The sequence below is a fragment of the Drosophila eugracilis genome, unplaced genomic scaffold (assembly GCF_018153835.1).
Source record: "Drosophila eugracilis isolate 14026-0451.02 unplaced genomic scaffold, ASM1815383v1 contig_408, whole genome shotgun sequence".
Lineage (NCBI taxonomy): Eukaryota > Metazoa > Arthropoda > Insecta > Diptera > Drosophilidae > Drosophila > Drosophila eugracilis.
In genome coordinates, this window is record NW_024573270.1 from 1,144,555 (window position 1) to 1,167,666 (window position 23,112).

The 23,112-nt window shown below is 40.2% G+C and overlaps 1 protein-coding gene across 2 annotated transcripts in view; it reads right to left on the bottom strand.

Moving 5' to 3' along the window:
• Positions 1-23,112, bottom strand: part of LOC108103833 (high affinity cGMP-specific 3',5'-cyclic phosphodiesterase 9A) — a 116,266-nt gene that overhangs the window by 11,776 nt on the left and 81,378 nt on the right. Inside the window, exons 1-4 of one of the 2 annotated variants that reach the window (XM_017209521.1) lie at positions 7,271-7,378; positions 6,826-7,151; positions 1,401-1,552; positions 1,228-1,335 (exon numbers count right to left, since the gene is read on the bottom strand). In XM_017209521.1, the coding sequence (XP_017065010.1) occupies positions 1,228-1,335; positions 1,401-1,552; positions 6,826-7,151; positions 7,271-7,295 (611 nt within the window). In that variant the 5' untranslated portion in view covers positions 7,296-7,378. Of the gene's footprint in view, positions 1-1,227; positions 1,336-1,400; positions 1,553-6,825; positions 7,152-7,270; positions 7,379-23,112 lie in introns of those variants that run through there. The other variant, XM_017209520.2, reaches the window with a different exon arrangement.

Here is a 23,112-nt window from a genome sequence, read left to right on the forward strand (position 1 = left end):
TTTGAGATAAATTTCAGTTTAAAAGTCAACTTTAAATGCTAAAGCCAATCTGCTTAATAATTTTAAATATTTTTCCCGAAAGTCCTTGCATACACATCATAAATTTCAAGCGGACAGCTCAAATAAAGGCAACCATTCGGAGATTTATTTTAATTACTCGATAAATCGATTGGAAAAATAGTGGCAATTGTTCGATGGTTTTCAATTGCTCTCGATGTGGGGCAATTTCTCGATTTTCTCGAATTAAGTCAAGTTATAAGCGAGCTGAACGGTGGGATTATGTCGTGTCCGGGCCAATTACAGCTTAATCTTCATTCCATTGCAAGTCCGACTGCATATTGTAAGCAGGCAGGGAGCGGGGGAAACTCGGAGGGAAAAACCAGGAAAACCGTGAATGAAACAACAACAACAACAACAACAACAACGGCAACAAGGACATTTGGTGTAGTGAACACTACGCTTCTCCTTTTGTTTCAACTTTTCCTCTTTTTTTTTTTTACTTTTGCGCGATACTTATTTTTAGTACCCTAAGAAATGGGCTGTTTATAAGGGTATATAGGTTTTCTTTAGAGCAGTGAAAAGGTGTTCTTAAGGGTATAAAATAATTATATTTTTAATTATTGGAAGTGACTTAGAGTAGGGGAAAAAGTGAGCAAATAATTCAACAAATTAGAAAACTTTTAAGCAGATTTTCAGGCTTTGAGACAGCCGATTTACTTTCTTGCTTGCGATTTTGGAAAACATTTGAAAACATTTCCAGATACAAAAACTAAAAAACACAATTTAATAACAAGATCTATGTTTAATTTAGATTTTAATAAGAGAATTTTCCAAAAGAGATATAACCACCGATCGATTCCCCCCAGAATTTTCTTGCTCTTTAAATACCAAATCGATGGATTTTGCAGTCGTGCCTTGGCATGGATTTCAGGTTGGGTCCGGACACAATGGGTGTATGGGTGTAGGTCAAGTGGGGTAGTAGCTGCTGATGACTGGTAGCTAGTGGGTGATGGGTGGTGGGTGGTAGTGCAGCTGGTAGCTGTTAATTACCACGGCAATGGGGCGAGCGTTTAATGCAATGCCATTTGGTACGTGCCGCGCATAAAGTGGATGCTCTCTCTCGGCAATTAATTGACCCAACCGAACGAACCACCCAGCCAAATCCCCGTCAAATGGGATCTTAAATCGAGTTGTAAAAAAAAAGAAAGGAAAACTAGTTAAACTCACTTGAAGGTGTCGCGGCTAAAGTTCTTGAATATATTGCATTCGGGATGCTCCAGCAGGCGGAAAGCTATCGAACAATGATGGTTCTCCAGCGGTGAGATGTCATTGTATCTGCAATAGAATCGGGTTATATATCTCTATATATATAAACTGTATAATGAAATGGGTAAACCCACCTGAGAGCCAGCTCGGTGCGGGCATTGATCTGGTAGATATTGTTGTAGCCAGGATGGTCGAGGTCGTGGCAAATGCAGGACACCAGCAGGATCAGACACTCCAGGTCGCCGAGGCGGCTCAATAGATTTGCCTGGCGGGTTATGGCATACATCTGTAAAGAGGAGATTTGGTAGAAGCATTAGTTTTTGTAGAGGAAATTGAAAGAAGAAAGTTATATTTGTATTTACTACAAAGATTTTATCATTTTGAAAGGGAAAAAGTTAAAGTTTTTCCCATCTTAATGACTTATATATTTCATTTTCTAATCCGAGTCATTAAACAGCTTTTTTTCGTTCACCTTCGGGTTGGGTAAACCAACCATTAAATCCCTCAAAGTATCCACTAACGAAGCATCATCGATCTCTGACCATTTATCTTGATGCGGCAATTAGTCTTAAAGCCTTAAAGCTTCTTGGTAGTTTTCTTTTTTTTTTTTGTTTTACTTTTATTTTCCGAACACATTTCATCCGATCCGCTGTCGATAGCTTGTTCTTGTTCCTTGAGAACGTTAACGTCTGGTCCTGTCGCACCTCAAAACTCTTTCTCCCTTCTTTGTGGCAACTTAATTTGTCTGCTGCGAAACCTTTGCAATTGCCAGGTGGAAGGACTTTCCCCCCTTAACTGAAAGTCCTTTCCTGCCAACTCTTAAAACCTTCTACATTTTATACCCTTTATGTAGAGTTGGGGAAGAAAATAGTATAGTATATTGGGAATAGGGTATATAACAGGAGTGAAAAAAGTCTTTTTTGTATAATTTTCTTTTGGTTTTTATAAATATTAAAGTTGGAACTTTAGTTCTTAACCAGATTTACTGATATACTCGTTAAGACTAGTTAAGCAAACCGCACAAAAATCCCAAACTCAAAGCAAAGGCAGTTGCCGCTTAAAAGTATGCAACAGTTTCTTTCAAAAATCGAAAGCCACTCCAAAAACATAATTTGGGTGAGTTATAAAGACGAAATCATTGTAATAACCAAACCCTAGTATGGAAGACCAGGGTATTTCGAAATCGTATCCCTTGACTCTCCTTCGAGAGCTCCCTGTCGTGTCCTTTTGGTCCTGCGAAAAAGCGTTGGCTGCAAATGAAGATGACTAGGCGGCGGCGGAGACCCTCAAGGAATTTCAACAGCGTTCAATTGAAGCTCTTCGAAATGCGAAAGCAGCGCAAACTTTACTCAGCTCTTTGCACTAAAGTTGCAAAAGAGTGGGGAGGTTGCTGCAGGGGGTGTGTGTGTGCGCCTCCTAAGAGGTGAGTCTTTGGGGTCTCTGGTCGTAAAAGTTGTTGCACAACTTTCGCCGCCATTGCGTTTACTTTGGCATTAAGTGCGAGTGAAAAGGGTGGGGTGGGGATCGAAATTGAGAAAGAGCGAAGAGGGCTAGCCGATAGATATATATATATATATAGAGAGGGATATGGTGTGAAAACGAAATCTCTCTGGGGGAAAGGTAGGTAGGAGGGTGGAGCAGAAGCAGGCGGATGGCGCTATAAATTTATGCAAATGCAAATGCTGTTTGCGTTTCGAATTTCGCAAGTTTATCTAAATTCATTGTCAACAAACAGACGCAGACAACTAGCCAGCAACGAACCAAGCCCCCCCTCCTCTCGAAAAACTCGCCCTCCCCTCCCATCCAACCCACTCTCAAGGGTGAAGAGTTGGGTTGCTGCATTTTCTGCTTGTTGGAAAACTTTTCAGCGGACAAAAATACACCAAGGAAATCAACTGCAGCGTCAGATGAAAAGTGCAGCCAATGGAAATTAGTCAAAGTGTTTGGTCACGCCCCCTCTCAGGGGGCAAGGCGATGGGTTTGCAAGAGGCAAGGAGAAGGAGGAGAAGGGCGGCTTCTGTTCAATAATTTAAATTTACGCCCTTGCCAGTGCCTTAATGCCCGGTTTTTGTTGGCCTGTTTGTAGGTTGAGCGAAAGCCGCTTAACGGCTTGACTGTCATGTCCTGCAAACGGCTTTTAGGTCCATGCACGCACACAAACACACATACTAGCGAAGGCAAATTACACGCACTATAAGCACTAACAACTACTTACAGTTGCGGTTAGCAAAAACTATAGAATGGTTAGCAGTTCTTTAAAAAAATCATTTTTCATTATAGAAAGGAACTTGTTTTTGTTATAAATAATGACTAAAATGTAGAATTTATTCCACTAAATTCTTGATTTATATATGCTCAAGAATAAAGGTTATTAATAACCTTTAAAACTGTAAACATATTTCTAGTTTCTCAGACTAGTATAACTCCTATTTGCGGCACCGCTGCTGTGCTGATGTACAAAACCGTAGCCTATGCAAATGGGCAGCCCCCATTGAATTGTTAAATACGCAGCAACGCATATGGATCGCTGAAAAGCTATAAAAATGGAAAGAGAGTGGAGGGGAAGCTAGCCGGAGGTCGAAACTCAAACATTCTGCAATCGATTCATGTCCCATATTTTTAAATACGAATCTATATAGCAGAGTGAGTGCCAGGAATGCCAAAGAGCGAGCTTGGCAGTCTTAATATGAATAAAAATATTAGGCACAGCTTTTCGTTTGGAGTCAAAAAAAGTCAAAATAAAAACTATAAAACTATATAACTCTTACAGGGATTTTGTATATGGAAAGATAAATACAGCAAAAAAATAATACAGAAGAAGGTTAAATTGGTAAAATGAGGCAGCTTAAGGAATGTTAACTTGGGGAACTTGAGGAATTTTATTTGAAATAAATGTAATATTATTCATAAATATAAAGAAGATGAAAAGCACAGAAGATACAGGAATTATAAAGAGTGTATAAGGTCTGCTTCTATATTGAATTTAAGTTTATGAAATTTTAAAATAAATTCAAATTTTGGTTTTAATGGAGTTATTAGTACCTACTTCAGTCAGCCTTCAGTCAGTGTGCTTTACACTCAAAGAAAAGAAAAAGAATAGAAGAAAAATTCAGGTGCATAGATCGTGGAACCAATGGCGTGGACAACGCGGACGATGATGTTTGTGTATTATGACCCTGGGTTTTCTGCTTTTCCTCTTCATTTTTTTGTGTCTGCCACATAATACGGTTTATGGCAAACATATTTAACAGCAACAACATCAACAACAATAACAACAACAACGGCTGAAAAATAATAATGCGATTGTCATAGTTGCGCTTGTGGCAGCAATTTTGCAATGGGGCAACCGTGCGTATACTTGATGCGCCTCGACTATCTGACTTTTTCTCGTCCTTTTGTCGTCTTTGGCGCTGTCCCCCCTACTCGCCCGCTTGCTTCTACCCGCATATTGTTGACTTTAACTTGCAGAGTCTGTGCCATTGTTGCCACGCCACGCCCATGCCCGGTCTCCCCCTTTTAACCGCCCTTTACCTGTTAGTCTTTGTGTTGCCTGGAAAAATAATTTATTAAAGTTTCGTTTCGCTTTTTTTTTTATGTTTTCTACGAGTATGTATGTGTGTGTGTGTGTGTGTCTTTGTCTTAGTTTCCTTTAAAAAGTTGAGCCACAGTGAAGCTCGACTAAGTGCAGCTCTCTTTATAGGAAACTTTGACAATGCATTTTAATTTATTTCAGTTTATATTTATGTTAGGGAAAAAGCTAAATAAGAACTCAAAAAAATAGTGCGGAATATTTTATGCAAATAGAGCTGCTTTTTCAGGGAAGAGGAAGGTTACGAAAAAGGGATATCCTATATGGAAAGTTGAGGCTAAATATAAGATTTCTGTGTCTATTAATAAATGATAGATAAAGTAATAAAGAAAAGAAAAGAGAAACACAAATCCCAAACTAATTAACCTTTAAGCTTGGAGTTAGGGAATACCTAACTTATATACCCCAAAGCCTATGAATAATAATAGGGTATATATGTATTGTGGGGAGGAGGGAGAGTGGAAAAAGTGGAAGGAACTTGCAGCGAGAAGATGCAACAACACCCGGCAAACTTTCATTTGCCAAAAATGTAGGTTAAAAAAAATTGTTCCGCTGGCACTTGAGCAGCCAAGTGGGTCGCCGTTCTAAGTGCTCGGTGGGTGGGTCGTTCTTTTTAGTTACTTTCTTTCATTCTGTCTGTTTTTTTTTATTTTTTTTTTTCGACAATACTGGGTGAGTGACCAGTCTTGCTTTCCTTCTCTGGCCTGGCATTTCCATGGCCAAAGTGTTGCTATTTAAAAAACAAAGAGGAAACGAGAAAGAGAAACAAATTCTTTGTATCTTTCGTATCTTGTATCTTGGGCGGCGTATCTTGGCAGCTAAAAATAGGTCCTGCTCTAAGCCACATTCGCATACAGTCCCGTACATTCACACGTGTATTTCCTCTGTAAACGTGTGTGTGTGTGTGTGTGGTGTGTGTGTGTTTATGTGAACGTTTTTTTGGGTGGATTGCCCTTTGGCGCTTTAGTTTATTTTTGCATTGCATACAACTGGGCGCCGCTTATTGTGTATGTGAGCAGACACACACACACACAGAGATACAGATATAGAAATACTTATGTTCTGCCTTATAAAAATTCCCACATTATATCGATTGCCAGTTCTACACACATTTACAATGTGGGCTTATAAGGCCATATGGAGAGTATCTCTGCATATATTATATTATTTGTTCAACGGCTACGTTCAAGTATTTTATTAATAATTTCCGACACAATTGTGAGTGAGGGGGGTGATGTAGGGTGAAACATATATTATATCACAACTTGTACATGGCCCGAGGAAAGGCCATTAAGAAACGAATACAGCGCATATCCAATTTCACTGCAAAACAATACAAGTTCTGCTCGGAGATAAATTCTTAAGATAAAATCACAGCTGTTTGAGATTTATGATACTTTATACATTATACATTATATGTATATTATATAATGCCTTCTTTGAAAAGAATGTAAAAAGATCAATAGCCGAATCGATTAGGTTGAAGTCCGTTGGTATGTCCGTTGGTATGTCCGTTTGTTATTCTGTCTTTCTGTCCGTATGTCGATACATCTTTCTGTTCGTCTGTTTGTCCATCTTTCTGCCCGTCTTCTTGGTCGTCCGTTTGTCCGTTTGTTAGTCCATCCATTTCTGTCCGTGTGTCGATCCATCTTTCTGCTTGTCTTTTTGTCCGTCGTCTGTCCGTTTGTTAGTCCGTCTTCCTCTACGTATGCCAGTCCATCTTTTTGTACGTTTGTTTGCTCGTCTGTTTGTCCGTTTAGTAAGTCCGTTTGTCTGTCGATCTTTTTGTCCGTTCAGTCTGTCCGTTTGTCTTAAAATCTGTTTGTCCGTCTGCTGTCTATCTGCCTTTCTGTCCCTCTTTTTGTCCGTATAAACTTTACGATCTCAGAAACTATATCACTAACTCTTACTTAAATAATAAAAATTGTAAAACCAAAAGAAAAAAAAAGGAGAACAACAAGAAAACTTACCATTTGGGCAACGCAGAAGCAGTGACGAAAATTGTGGAAGGGCACCTCGTTGTAGTGCTTGTAGACCTCGTAGAGCCATTCGCGCAAAGTGTCCACCGGAATGCTGAACTTCTCGATGAATCCCAGCTCAACAAACATCGTTTGCATGAGATGGATGACATCGGCATCGCCCCACTCGTATGAATCGAAGGCCGGCAGGCGCAGGGCGGCCCTCACCTCCTCCGAGAAGGTCGTATCACAAATTTCCAGGAAGCGTCGCTTCACCTCCTGATGCTTTGGTAGACTGCTTTTACGATGCGGCGGGCCCAGTGGTCGTTTTGAGAGACCTTTAAAGAAGGTATAGAAAGGAGGATTAGTAGGGAGTTCGGTTAACTAGAGGGATCTTAAAACTAGATAAAAGGAAACTTAGTATATTCGATGAGGTGGTTATAGGAAATGATTATACCAAAACTTGATCTTTCTTGACCCATTTCTTATGATTTAACACTTTTAACTAAAGTAGTTCCTTTAACTACTGATTTTCCGACTTATTTCCGTTCGAAAATTTCCCATTTTTTCACTCCTTGATTATACTTTCCCGGCCAACTTATTTGATTTTTTGCCCCAGACAGACAGACTGAAGTCGAGTGGAAATCTGTCGAGGTGTGCTCCTCGATGGTTTCGATGGTTCAATAAATAAATCAGGCAGTCGAAACAGGAAATACGGTCTGACGGTTCGACCGTTGGCAATTTGGATTATTGCAAATAAAGCGGAGGAGGAGTGCCACAGGCAAATCCAAGTCCAAATCCTGCTTTCAGCTCTCAGCTCCCTGTTACCATCAACCATCTACCATCTACAGATTCAAATCCAAATCCAAATCCAAATCGAAATCCACTTGCCGGGCTTGAATATGAACGGAAATACATTGGCCTGGTCTAAACCGGTGGCACACAGCTTCCTCTTCTTCTTCCCCTTCCCCTTCCTCTGGCTATGGCTATGGCTCTTGCCCTTCTCATTTTCCTCCTTCTGAGGTTTTCCACATTTTTGTCCTCACTCCCTCTGCCATGCTTTTCTCTCTTTCGTTTTTTGTTTTTATTTCAACGCCATAGGCGGGAAATTAAATTTTCAATCGGTGGCACGCTTCAATGGCTGAAAATGAAGCAACGAGTGGTGCCACAGATAGTTCATCTTCACAGGCGGAAGCTGCCGCTCGACCGCCCTCGGGGCCAGGTGTGCGATCCAGGAAAAGTTGAAATGTTTTGCCTCAATTTAGCTTGCAAATGAATCAAAACATTTTATGATTGCGGGCGGGCTGCCCCACCCTTGAGAGGGAAATGAACTAGCCTTCATGTTTTTTTTTTCGGCTGCCTAATGAAGTTGGCCAGCACAGTCCACCTTTTTTTTGGGCCAAAGCAGGTCAGGCTCGGTATCACTAGTTGTATCGAAATTGTGGTAATTCATCAACATATTCAAAAGCCAAGTTAGTTGATTAAAACTATAAATTAAAGTTGGCTATCATGTTGGAAATATCTGAAGTAGTTCTGTGGCATATTAGCCAATGTTATTGTTAAGTTTCTTGATCTAAAGCCTCCCTTTTAAGCCATCAAATCCAAGAACATGCAATTTGAATTTATTGGGAATTTAGGCAGAGTGACGTTCCAGAGTGATTTTCAAATTGCTTCCTTCCCATTTGGGGCGACAAAGGAAAATTCCCATCAAAGGACATTCCTGGACGGCCTCTCTTTCATTTGTCGTATTTCCAATTTTGAGGGCCCAGTCAGCCAGTCAGTCAGTCAGCCAGTCAGTCAGTAGTCGGTAGTCAGTGAATCCATAGATTCCATGGGTTTCTTCCTCTATATCCCATACATGGATCGGTCTTTTCTGAGGACAAGGGACAACACACAGCTTCCTGATTCCTGCCTACTTTTCGAGCTGGTTACGGCTGGGGTTACCAGTTACGGAATGAGGAAGGAGGCGGCTCTCATCCTTCAACCCTCCATAGAATTTGCAAAGATCTCATTGTAATGAGAGCTGACTTTTCCGACAGTTTTCCACTCTCGCTTCGCTTTTCCTTTTCTGGAGGTCTGGAGGTTTTCCTCTATTCGTTTTCACCCACATCACAAGCGGTGCCACTCTTCGAAATTTGATTAAAACGGTTCCCTTTGAAGTGCAGCCCCCCTCCGTGTCACTGCCACTGCCACACAGATACACACACACACACACACATAGCAGAAGCACACAAAGTAGTGGCTCTGCCACGAGACCCGCCCCTCGCCATCACCGCTGATGGCCGCCCACATGTGCTGCAAGCCAAACACTTTGCGGGCAACGGTTATAATTAATTTACTGCCACTTACAATTTTTAATTAAGCCGCCGTCGCGTTTCTGATATGCTGTACGGCATAGACCAAGTGCACTGAGAGAAATTAGGGGAATGTAAGGGAAGGGAAGAAAGTTATGGACTAATGTTGATGATTTTAGATTTTAGAATAGTTGAGTTGGCATTAAGGATTTCCAAGGAAAGAGGCTTTAATTTTAATATTTATGTTTAGTTTATGCAATAATTTATTATTTTCTATGATTATTTTTCTGATTTTCCTAATTAAAATTATACTTAATTTGCTTTTTATATTTACTAGTATTTATTTAATGACTTTCTTTGCTTGATTTTATTACCATTTTTAACACATTCAAAGTTCTTTTTTAATAAAATTAATATTAAAACTCCTTAAAAACAAATCCATAAGCTAGTTAAGCCCCCTTGATTTCCCAGAGTGTCATTTTTGTTTGCCCGCCTCTCTATTTGCACACGCTTATTGCCCCGCCCACAGAAAGCGAAAGTGGAAGAAGAAAGTGGCTTGGTGAAAGGGTGGACAGGCAGGGCAGAGCAGAGCATCTGCTAAGGGGGGGCTAAGGGGTAATGAAAGGTTGCTTCGTTATTAACTGACAGATTGATTTACAATTGAGAGAGGGAGGCAGGGAGGCAGGGAGGCAGGGAGGCAGGGAGGCAGGGAGGTCAGGAAAATAGATGGCTAGTGAAACTCCAACCTGCAGCCGATAATTATACGCGATGAGCGATTCGGTTGGAAAATTCTATTGACGAATAAATGCCATTGCCAAAGGGGGAGAAAAGGGGGTGAAAAGTAAAACAGAAAAAACAAAAAACACCCAACAGAGTAATGAGAGATTTGATTTGGTAATTCAATCGGCTAATTGGACTTCTGCTCGACGGCTAATTGTGAATTTAGAAGAGCCAATAAACAGTTAATTGGCCAAAGATAGCCGGAGGAGGGGCTAATACAAAACTGCAGTGCTAAATGGAAGGGATTTATCAATATCAAATGTTGATTTTCCAGATATTAAATGAGAGGAACAGAGATTATATTCTCCCCCCTAGCCCTACTCTGTGCAAACAAACAGGAAGTGAAATTAAATTAAATTTCTTTTTCAATATCCGGAACTCTTTCACAATTTTTGCATGCGGCAGGTGACAGGTTGATCGATGAGTTCTGCCAGAGACTTATCCCGAAAATCCTTTTCCTCCTCCCACAGAGGACACAAGGCACAAGGCGGAGTGTCCTTTCAATGCAACTTTGATGCATCGGAATATGCTGCAAGAATGAAATTTGAAAATGTCACTGGGCTTTCCTCTTATTTCCTCTTGCATTTCCCTTTCTGCTTTCGCTTTTCCGCTTTTCCTTTACCCGCTGACAGTCGTCACAGATGCAAAAATAAAAATAAGCTGTCAATTATGATATTTCCCACTCACCCACACACACACACATACACACAGAGAGAGGGAGGGTAGGTGGCAAAGTCAATCAATGATTGATTGGAAATGTGACAATGCATATTGATAGTTCGGGGCAATTTGCAGTTGATTAGCAATCAAAGTAATTGTGGCAAGTGCAAGGCAAATTCTGTGGCAAGTTCTGTGGGAAAAAAAAGCTATCTTTTTTTTATATCCTTTTTGTTTTTGTCTTTTCGAGAGACAGGAAGGGGGATACAAGGACATCAGTTTCGTTTGCCAATTTGCTGGCAGGACGACAGACCGCAGCACAGAGGGGACTTGATAAATGAACTCGATATTTTGTACCGGGGCCGAGTTGGGCAATAAAATTTGCTGCCAAATATTGCAATTGTTGCAGTAGTCGTCCTTTTTTGGCCAGTTCTTTTTTAACCTCCTTCTTCTCACATTGCGCATACGCCATGTGGCAGCTGCACACACCGACCACTGGTGTGCCCCACACCTCTTGATGGTCATTTATCAGACTGACGCCGCTCTCTTTGCAGTTTTCGGTCAACTGACGCACATTCTCCTGGCCCAAGAACCATAATTCAATTGTTTTTACTTCGGTTTCGAGGGGGGAGGGTTTTCCTCCGTAGGAGTGAGTTGAGTATTCAGTGGTTACCAATATACATCCTGATCTCTATCCCTATCCTGCTGCTCTAGCTCCTGCTCCTGTCCAATGGCCAATTGAATTTCATGGCCAGCGCTAAGCGAAGCGACAGCTTGAATTATGCTTTGATGCATAATCGATGCCATCTGACAGTTGAGCGAGCTGCTGATCCTTGGGAAAAATACCGCTGTTCGTCCAAAAATACAAAACTGTCATCGTGGTGGAGGCAAACGGTTCTAGATGGGTGGATGGATGTTTGTGTTTTTCGCCCCCACTGCTGTTTTGCAAAAACTGAGAAAATGTCCAGGTGAAAATGCATCGCATGAATTCATAATGAACAATGGTCGATGGGTATGGGTTGGGCATTTCCGTGAACCTAATAAATATTCAATTTGATGGGAATGAAATTAGATGGAAGTCGGTATGGTACGAGTATGGTATGCATACGAATATGATTATCGTTTGGCAAACAATTTAAGCAAGTTTTTCCGGCTTTTCATGGCTGCTTTGGCATGGCTAGAAGGGGTTTTCTGGTTGAGTCTTGGGAGTCTAGGAAGATATTACTCTGTTTTTATTGGGATTTTTAGGGATAAGTTTGGGCATTTTGTATCGTTATAATATTATAAAAAAGATGTAAGAGTACATAGCTTAAGATTACTTAAGATTAGAATTCTTTAGTTACTATTTAACCTCCTTAAAAAGTGAAAGTTTCTTAAGATTTCCAACTGGAAAAACGTGAAAAGCTAGCTGACTTTCTTCTTCTTATTTTAGAAATCCTAGAATATAAATCAATGCTGTGTGAAAGGGACAAAACTGAACCCCCCGCCCTTGACTACCATCGAATGCCATTAATTATGGAACCGTTTGACGGGGGGAGGGCGGATAATTTCACGCCTAGAAGTATGCAATAAAATATGAGTACAGCCCATCTTTGACACAATAGCAGGGAAAACAGCAAACGGAGGGGATGGAAAATAAGAGGGGGGAGGGGTGAAAAAATAAACAGGGCGATGGAAAAAAAGGCAAACCAAAAAAAAAAAAGGCTGTTGATTATGGCCGCATTATGTGTACAAGCTGTCGTATCAAATGTTCCTTTTTTTTCTCTATCGTTTTTTTCTTCTTCTTCTCTTGGGCTTCTCTACAGTGTCCTTTGTCCTTTTGACCCTCCGTCCGTCTCCTGCCCTGCCCTTTTCGTGGCGCTGCTTAGCCTAATGACCCCCCCGCTGCGTTGTCTAATTAATTAATGGATTGTAATTAATTATTTAACACAATGCTCCCGGAGTCGTGCGTACGTGTTCTACAAGCCTCAATTTTTACGAGGCAGAAGGGGCGGCAGTTTCATCTATTTGGTCTCTAATACTCACTCCCTACTCCCTCCCTACTCCCTCCCTACTCCCTCCCTGCTCCACCTCCATTCAATATGCATGTTAAACGCACAACAAATGACAAATTTTGGGCACAATGCGACACGTCGACAGTCCAGAGAGTTGGCCAAAATGTGTATGGAAGTGCGGAGGCGGGTATAAATTAGAGGGCGGGGCCAATGGCAAGAAACAGATTAGGAGAGGATGCAAATAAGAAGTGCGAGATTAATGACGACGAGAGTATGCCTGCTGCCTGCCTACCCAGTCGGTTTTTTTCCCATCTACTGCCGGGACTTGATGAGCTCAAAATAATTCACTGAAAAGGATCAGCCAGGAGTGTATTAACTTTTTTTTCTCAGTGTGCTTTCCTCAATCTGCAGGCATTAATGATTAAAAGGTTGTTTCTTTGGTAATTCTTTATATTGCGGTCTTAGTTTAGTCAGGTTGTAAGGCTAAATGTTGGTGGTGGGTGATTCCTTAATCAACTTCTAGTTTAATTCTTGCTATTTACTAACTTTCTGAGCTATTTTTAAAGTGTTCTTTCTACATTCTTGGCATATATGCAGCCATATATATAGATAAAGATATTGATATATATTGATTTCCCACTAATGGTGACCAATCTGTTTGCTTTTCCTGCCACCAAACACTCGAAAATGTATGGGAAAGGAATCAGAGCAGAGGGCAGAGGAGAGCAGCACAGCGCACGCATGATATATGAGTGGAATATACGCTGGCATAACTGTTAGTAGCTTGAAGGCAACGTTTGCAGAGGGTTATAGCCAAAAGACAAGTTTCAATTAGGGGCTAACACACCTACACACAGAGACACACACAGAGAGAGCGAGAGCGAGATAGGGAGGGAAAGACCATGAAATTGGCAATCGTAGTTGGGCTGCTGATTCGTTTCCTTTTTAGCCGAAACATTTCTGCTTCAGCTTCACCTGCTACTGTTTGTCCATCAATTTGGCTCACCACCTGTCTTGCCAATACGCATGAATGTGTGAGTGCTGCGTGTAAGTGAGGGGGAGTGTAGAGCATGTATGAGCGTAGAAATACACTGCCATTGAAAGGGTAACTTTGATGGGGTTTTTTTGGTTTTTTAACAGATTATTATTATAGATTTTTGGATTTGGTTAATATAAGTAAAATTTTATACTATTACTTAGTTATTTTTGTTAGTTTAAAATATATTAATCGTAGGTTTTATAGCTAGAATGCTGCCCGAAAGTAAAGGGTATTCCCTGAAAAAAAAAAAGGATCGACCAACTTTCGATACTCTCCGCTGGCTGTTCGAACCACAAAACGGTTTTAATGGCCCAACCGCAGCCGAAATGGTTTTGCAGTCTGCAGCTAGCGAATTGGCTGGCTGTGGATTGTCGTTGGATTGGCGTGCAACGTGTCGTATGCGTAATGCGCGTATGCGTTTTTCACGCAACACGCTACTCGTCATGCGCTATTCTCACCATGCAACGGCAAATAGTAGTAGTAGTAGTGGTAGTCGTCATAGCATTGCAATCATAATTGCTAATACAAGGTGAAAGCAACCTGGCCAGGGCAGGCTATAAATAAATACCATGAGGAGTATAGGCCAGGTCAAAATGCTATGGCCTATAAATAGCCAAAGGGGCTGTTCCCAACAGCCCAACTCTTCATGATAAGGGCCGTTGGCCGTTTATGAGGGATCAACGGATCGGACGACATTAGCAGAAGGCCAGCAAACCAGCAAACCAACAAACCAACAAACAAACAAACAAACGGACGAGCAAACATACGATAAAGTGGCAGCACCAACATCAGATATTAATTACACGTCAACGGAGGTCAATTAAAAATTTGTGGCCGATTAAATGGGTGACACGGGGCCAGGTCACGACATGGCCATGACGGGGGTCATGTAATGGCCAGGGATGTCACACAGGACGACGAGGCAGAATCTTGTATGGCCTAAAAGGTCGTGGGGCCAGCTAGCTAGCTAGCTATGGTAGGCGATTTATCTGGTAATTTGGGGACAGGGGACAGGTCAGTTCTGGTTATATGTTTTCCAAATGGAAAGTGGGCGGGGACAGGCTGGATGATGATGGGTTAAACATTAAGCAAGGCGGTCATAACATGTCATTGGGTTAATAAATTATAAAGGAAGACTTTAGAAAGGCGTAATAGGAAGGGGGAAAGTCTATCTTGAGAAAAGATAAGGCTGGGTTTGGGTTTTAAATTTCTAAATAAATTGCTTAGGGAAGTACTTTCTTTATATCTTTTTTGGCTTTGATTTAAGCCATGATTATGGCTCTTCATTTAGTCTCTATCTTAACTAATTCGCATTAAATTATAGCCCCCAACCTATGCTTAAATTACCCAACTAATTACACAATTTACAGCCGCCAAGTTCCTCTCTGATTACAATCTTTGCTTTCAAAATCACTTTCTTTTTCTTTCCTTTTGATTTATCGTTGAGCTTTTCCTTTGGAAAATGTGTGATTTACATTGCCATCGATTGGGCTTCGAGCGAGTGCGAGTGCGAGTGTCATTCGCAGCATTCGCATCCTTGGGATTCCTGGCGAGCATTTTCCTTGCTTTCCTTGCTTTTCTTTTTTTTTCACAGAATATTTTGCATTCCTCGGCTTACGGTCGCCTCGCTCTTTGTTTTTCTTTGTAAATATTCAATTGACTTGTGTAAATTGCTCTTGGCCGGGCTAATACATTTTACATGCCTGTCATTATTTACTTTTCGGTATATATATACGATATATATATATATACTCGTACGATGCCAAAAGGAATTGAAATTGAGGTGCTTTTTGAGGGTCTTTTGGCCCTTCGACCCCAGGCTGGTGATGAAGTGCATTATAACTGATTAAATTTGCACGGCGGTTGTGCCAGGGATCTCTCAGATATATATATTGTTATATATATCTCAGATATATATCCTATATATATACAGTTAACACTGATTGATATGTGCCGCCTGCCGCCTGCTCGTTCTGCCCTTCGCTGTGTATGTTTTTCACATTTAGTGAGATTAAACGCTTTCTGCTGTTTAAATGAGTTTAGAGGGCGCTCAAACGGCCAGCTTCTGCAGTTTTCCCTCGCGTTTTTCACTTATACACAGAGCGAGAGAGATGGTTGACATTTTCCGGTTAGCCTCAGACTTTTCCGTCCCTTTGTTTTGTAAATGAATGGCTTTGTGAGAATAAAGTTGGGAATTAAATCCCTTTTTTGGCGGAAAAGTCATTGCAAATTTGTATTCTTGGGAAATATTAGATTGTCTTTTGAGGAAATTTATACTTTGAAGGAGGAAATGCCCTAATTTTAAGTTCATTTTTCTCACAAATTTCCCTGTAAAACTAAACCAAATCTTAAGATTGCTTTAGACTTCGCCTTGTCAAGGCCAAAGATTTTGTTTTTTTTTCCCAGCAATTTTCGTGGCACATCCTTGCCCTTGGTCTCAAATCGAATTTCATGCAAATAAACGTATTAGAAGTCCCCGAATGGGTGGAGTTTGTGGGTGGTGGGCGATGTGGGGAACCAATTTAATTGCTTTAACTGTCAGTAAATGAATTATTGAGGCTCTGCCGGGAGGAAGTCGCTTGTGCAGTCAACTTTTGACAGCTGTCAAAATTTCGTGTTGCGCCATCGGGGGAGGTGGTTGGCGAAAAACAAAAAAAAAACCGTTTGTTTTATTAAATACTTTTTGCTTCCTATTTTTCACGCTCCCCAAATCCCAATTTAAGCTGAGAAATTAGAGCACATTACATGGGTTGAGTAGGCAAGGGAATATCGGTTGGATAATATAGTATATATATCCCATCCTATCCCATCCTATCCCTTTTGTGTCTTGCCTGCTGCCTGCTGCCTGCTGCCTGCTCATCAAAGTCAATTTGCTTGTTGATTTTTGCTTATTTGCGCATCTAAATGGATTTTTATCGCAATGTTTTGCAATGTCCTTCCGGCGGCAATCAATACACATGAGAGGGCGTGGCCCGGCCCTAATTTCCACAGATTTCTCGTTCTCATTTTCGTTCTCGTTTTTGGCATTATTATTATTATTTCAGTTTCTCTGGTTGTGTGTATGCCTGGGTTCCGGGCATGATGATGATTGGTAAATCCTTCGTCAGCAGTTAATAAAAACAAAGTGGAGTTGTCAGGGCGAAGGGCTGCTGTATTGGCCAGGCTAACCAGTCCAAGGATATCCAAGTGGCCCGGGAGATATATACTTTTGTGTCAAAAGAGTCGAAAAGTTGATGACCGACCCCCCCGGCTTACTTGTATGTGACTGACTAAATGCTGGCATTATGGTGCTCATCTCGTGTCATAGGGATTTATGAACTCAGTTTTTAGCTGACGGGCTAGAAAGTCAACTATGTTTTTGGGTAAAGATGATGTTCTTGAAGGTTTTCGGTAAAAAATAGTCTGTTATCTTAGATATTGAAACTATTCTTTAGATACTATAAGTACTTGGTAAAATCTTTAAACTTTTTAGTAACTTTTAAGGGATTTTGGTGTACATTTTTCCAACTTTTTTTCAAATTTCTGTACAAAAATTACAAAAAATATTTGGAAATCAACATTTTTGCTTAACAATTAAGAAAGATTGCTTAAATATTAAAACAAAACATTGCTAAGTACACGTTTTTAGTTCTCCCACATAAGCCTAAATAAATCGATAGACAAAATCGATAAAAAAAGGTTAAATAAAGGTATTTTGAGCTAATTTTGTATAGTTGTAGTTGTCTCCTTTAAATCAAATATATGAATTAAGTAAAAATATTTTGTTTTTAATTTAATTTAACTTTAAAGCCAAGTTTAAGTTCCTTCTAAACCATCTCTAACTTAGTGATGGCACTGCCTTGCAGCATATGTTATCGATAACTTTGGTTTGGGCTTACAATCATCTGCATATTGTTGCCGCCTTTCTTTCACCTTTCACCATTCGCACTTTCACTTCAGTTTCTCTTGTCTCTGTTTGCGGGTGTGTGTGCTGGTGTGTGTGAGGGTGTGTGTTTGCCTCTGTTTGCGTATGCAAGGTAATTGGCAACGTATTGACTTGCCCTCTGGCACTGTGCGAAACGGGGGCGTTAGGTAGCTCGAGGGGGCGTGGCAGGGCAGCAGTAAATTAAAAAAAAGAAGAAGAAGAAAAAATACATAAGCCAACGCAGCAAGCGCTTGAAATTCGTTGGGTTTCCATTGCTTCATTCCCGATTTTCAGCGCTTCTGGTGCAGAAATTGGAAGAAAAAAACAGCGAATGAAAATACAATGCCCCTGAAAGCACACACACACACACACACACAACAAAGCACACATCTATATGGAAAATGCCAGTGGCGTAAATACCTGCAACAACAACAACAACAACAAAAATCAAATTTGATTTCTCATCGTTTCGCGTTTGGCTCCTCTTTTTTCCCTTCGATTTATTTTTTTTTTTTGTTATTTAAATTTTTGCCCTTGACAGCAACCGCTAAACGAATTTCAAAACTCGATTTAAAGGTTGTTAATTAATCGTATGTGTATTAGAAAGGCTAAGCAGCAAGTTTTTATCTTGACTTAAAACGATTAGAAAGAAGGAAGGTTTAGGGAAAAATGTTTGCAAGTTTAAATGAAGAAAGTTTAAAGGATCGACTAAAAATGTTTTGAGATGTCAAAGAATAAAGTTAAGGATGGAAATTTATTGAGTTATCGAAAGGAAATCAATCACATTTTATATACCATAGTAGAGCCAAGGAAAAGGTTTAAGAAATATTAACTAAAGTTATTTTGTGACTTTGTCTTTGTTTTAGAAATAGTTCATAGTCCTAATCTAGTTAGTTACTCTCTCTAACTAAACTTCTAACCTAAAGATACTTCCCCTGAATCGCTTCATTTATGCATCAAACCTAAACCTAAATTTGAGTTCTGTTTTTCGGGTTGCTCAACATTCCGCAGTTTTCCTTTTCGATTTTCTTGGCTTCTTTTCTTGCTTTCTGAATAATTGCCAAAGGACTTGGCTGAACGAGGCAATCCAGTTAACAGCTGTGGGGAAAACGCAGAAAAATGGGGAAGAAGAGAGCGGGCCAGAAGAGGTCTGTGTTTGCCCAGAGCTTTTAATTAATATACTAAAACGATTTTATTGGCTGTCTTAAGAAGGGGAGGGCAAGGGTAGGGTAAGGACAGGGCAAAAGGTGAGGAACGTTGCGAAAATTTAAATTCAAAACCGTTTGCCGAGCACCTGAAGTTGCGACCGCAAATAATTTTTGCCATTGACATCTTCAAAGTGTCTAACAGGATATTTTCCTTCTTTTTTTTTTTGAGAGAGAGGTAAGAGGTTTTCTTTTGCGAGACAAAATCAAGGGAAGAAAGAAGGTAAAGGGGAGAGCAAGGCAAGGCAAGGCAAGGCAAACTGGCAATTGGCAGCTGCTGCGAAAAGTTTGAAAAAACCGGGTGGAAATATGTTAATTTCCCAGCCCAGCCCAGGCAAACCATATTTTGACTCACTTTTTTAGCATAGCAGATTCATAATCCTTTTTGATTGATATCAATCAAGGAGATGCCTTTGGTTGGGAAGAGATAAATCTATGTATATATATATATTTGCATTTTTATTTGTATATAAACATTGTCTATTTCTGTGAGGAGTTGTCAAGGCTGTTGGATTTTCCTTTTGCCAGATGGAAATATAAGTGGCTGGGTCTGGGACTGGGACTGGGCTTGGGACTGGGCTTGGGACTGGGCTTGAGACTGGGCTTGGGTGTTTTTAATTATTTACATTTACCTAGGCAACGGAAGCGAATTTCAAGTTTTATTGCGGCTTTTCCTTATTGCTTCTGCTCGGCTTGGCTTTCTTGTTTGTTTTTTGATTCTTTTTTTTTGTTTTTTTGTTTTTTTCCACCTTTCAGTTCAGTTTTATTTTGTAGGTTTTTGTGTTTTGAATTCCATTTCATTTTCAAGGGAGAGGAGTAGAGGGGAGACTAAGGTTGGTGTTGCCATGACATCGGCATGGAGTGAATGGTAATTAAAATGTGTGGCTGAAAAATGGACAGTGGAAAATGTGAAAAAAAGAAGAGTGTGGAGTCCCTACCCCCCGCTCCTCCTCCATCACGAAAAATTCCATGCTGATAAAGAGGAATGCTTTGAGCCAGCCAAGTGGTGGACGGACTCTGATCTCTCAACTTGTCAGAGGGGGGAAGTGCAGGCAGAAAGTTTTCATTTATCTAGTGGATTACCCAGAATGACATTTATTACTGCAGCAGCATCCCTACTGGCATAGCTTTATTTTCTGATGCGTAGGTATTTTCCTTTTAGTTTTTGCTTTTGTCAATTCGTTTGTGACGGAGTTTTCTTTTTTACCAGGAAATGTCCAGGTTTAAGATTGAAATGAAAACTTTTGCTGGTTTTGTCCTAGGGAAATGGTGATTAGGATTAGGATTGGTGAAAGGGATAAACTTAAGGTGAATTTATGTAATGTAAATTAAACTATTTAAAACCTTAAATTATATAGAAGTGTATCTTGTATCTGCCTTTAAAGGCTCTCTTATCCTGAGATGCTTTTTTGTTGACTTTAAGCCAAAAATGAGAAAAGTTTTTCTGCTGCCTCATCTGACCAATACATACATATCTGTATCTGTATTTGTATCTCCCATCTGAACGTGACTACATGTCAAATGTTTTAGTTCAAACATCCAGACACCCACACACCCACCTACCCACTTACCCACCTACCCATACTCACACACACGTGCATATATAGTTGCATTAAATTGGTATAAAATAAACAACACGTATAAATTACAGCACCAACAACAATACATCATGTGTGTGTATGAGTGTATAAGTGTTTTTGTCTTTGAATATGTGTGTGTGTCTGTATGTGTGTGTGTGTTTATGAATAAAACAAAAACCCAAGAAAAGAACAGAAAAAAAGAAAGCGAAATGATAATAAATAAAATTTGTTGTATTCGCCATGAGAAATGTGGCAGGTAAGGGAATGAGAAGGCACGATCCACACACTCCACACATGACAAGGCAATAAAAGAGAGAGGGAGATGGCGGGGGGTGGTGGGGAAAAGGTAGGATGGAGGGTGGAGGGTGGACGGGAGGTGCGTGTGCATAACATAAATACTCACTTTACGCATATTACAAGGCACAAATATTAAAAATAACTGACATTTGGGGCCGCGCTCTTCCGTTTATGAATACGCCTGTGGGTAAACTTGAGACCCCCCGCCCAAATCGAACAATGACAAAGTATACTCAAAGGACTTGTTCACGAAAGGATTTCTTTGGCTAATTAGAAAACCAAATACATTCATTTTGAATATTTTTATAGATTTCTTTCGAAACCATTTTGTACTTTCTGTTTGATAAACAAACTATTTCAAGCCACATGAAGAATCCCAGCATAAGAGGGGGGGGGAGGTAGTGGTGGTGGAGACACACCAATCTTCCGATTAAAATACAAAAGATATTTCAGCCATAAGAGTAAAGAACAAAGACTTTGTGCAAACTCTGCCAGTGTCAGATTTAATTCTCTTTGTGCCGAGAATGGCATCTGGAAAATTGACATAATTATTTATCTAGCCAGCCAGCCAGCCCAGCTTCGTTTGTTGCACATTCTCCTCCTCCTCCTCCTTCTCCTCGTCTTCCTCTTCTAGTTGCAAGTGTCGACTGCAAAACGATGTCTCTGTATCTCTACTTTCCCTCGGTCTGTCTCCTCTTTTTGTGTGTTCTCACTTTCCTGACTCTCTCTCTCTTTTGGCCTTTGGCAACGGATTTTCAACTTTGTTTTTTTTCACCCTTCTTTGGGTAAAAAGTTTGCTCATTTTTCAGAAATAATTCAAGTTAAATGCCTGTTTATCAACAGTCAAACAAGGGACGATTTTTTAAGGGGGCAAAGTATAACTCGCCCACCCACGAAAAAGTTGATTTTTGTTTGGCAAGTTTAGAGCTTTAAGCATCGCGCACAAACACCTTTATGTATAAGTATATTATTATGGCACGTACATACAATATATGTATAAGAGGGGGTGTGTGTGTGTGCGTGCTCTAGTTTTTTCCATATTTTTCTCGCCTTTCTTGCGGTGGCTGTTGTTGGTTTTATTTTGTCGCAGCCGCCGAAATTCCCACGTTTGCCCTCTTAAGTATGCAACACTTTATTGCTCATTAAAATGATTGCTTAAACACGGATACGAAACAAACACACACACACACACAAGGATATATGCATGTATGTTTTAACACACACATAGGAAGGTGATTTAACTTTTTTGGAAAAGTATATTAAATTTGGATTTGTATTTTGAACAAAAATTCCAACCTTAAAAAGGATATTCTAACTCAGTGATAAATCGATGATTCCGATTGACTTGGTAATAGATATTTCCCGCTTAACATTCAATTACCTTTCAATCGCAAACGGATTAGCCTTATTGAATCTAATCAGGGCAATCCTCGAATCGAATTCAAACATGATTGATGGCATTTAAAAAGTCGAATCAATCGAATGTGCCAGAGGGAGCGGAGCCTATGTTTTAGCATTGCTCTATTATAATATTGTCTGTCATCGGCTGCCTGATTTACCAGCATGTACCTATTGGTCCGCCAGTCTGTCAATCTGTCAATCTGTCAATCTGTCAATATATTGCCAATATACGCCTTCGCAGTTTCCATGCTGTAACTGTCTCTCTGTGTGTCTGTGTGTCTCTCTCTCTATCTGTGTGTGTGTAAGTTGGGATGAGCAGAAGATGGAAATGATGGAGGATGGCTAATACGCTTAATAGACAAGTTAGACGAAATTCCAACACAATTGCTTGTTAACAGATTCAATTTTGTGTGATTTATTTTTTTGCAGAATTTTGTTTTGAGGAAGATTTTTGATTAAGTAAATGGATTAAGTTTTTGATTTTCAACTGGAATTATTTTTTAAAATATTAAAAAAGAGAAATTTAAGGCAGTTCTTAGAGATTTTGCCTCTTCACTAAGCTTGCAAATGATTTCCATAAAACTTTCGCGACTTTGTCAGTTTGTCGTGCTCAGAAGTTGTCTCCTTGCGTGCACTTTAATTTGGCAATAACCCCCCTGCACCCGTTCAAGTGGCGCCACCTGTCTTTGAGAGAAGAACCCAACCCCTCCCCTTCTTGCCAACCCTTACCACGACAAGCAAGAAGTTATTATAATTAATGGGACAAGAAAAAGTTTCGGGCACCGCAAAATTTGCTCTAGTCTGGCGCAGAAATTTCAATTAGGCGACGACCTCGCTTCATTAGCATGCGGAATATATATATCTGAATAGTAGAATATATATATTTATATATAGAAAATGCAGTGACACGTGCAGCAGGGGAGTTGAAAGAGAAATGAATTAAATTCCACCTTTTGTTGGGCAAATATTATCCACTCGCTGGAAGTTGAGAAGAGAGAGAGAAGGAGATGGAGGGAAATGGAAAACCTTCGGCATTCAAAAAACTGCCTTTGCGAAATGTCAAGTGCAGGCAGGCGCATGATGATGATGATGATGATGCAGTTAGTTCATCAACTGAAAGGAGACGACATCATTCCATCATCTGGCCG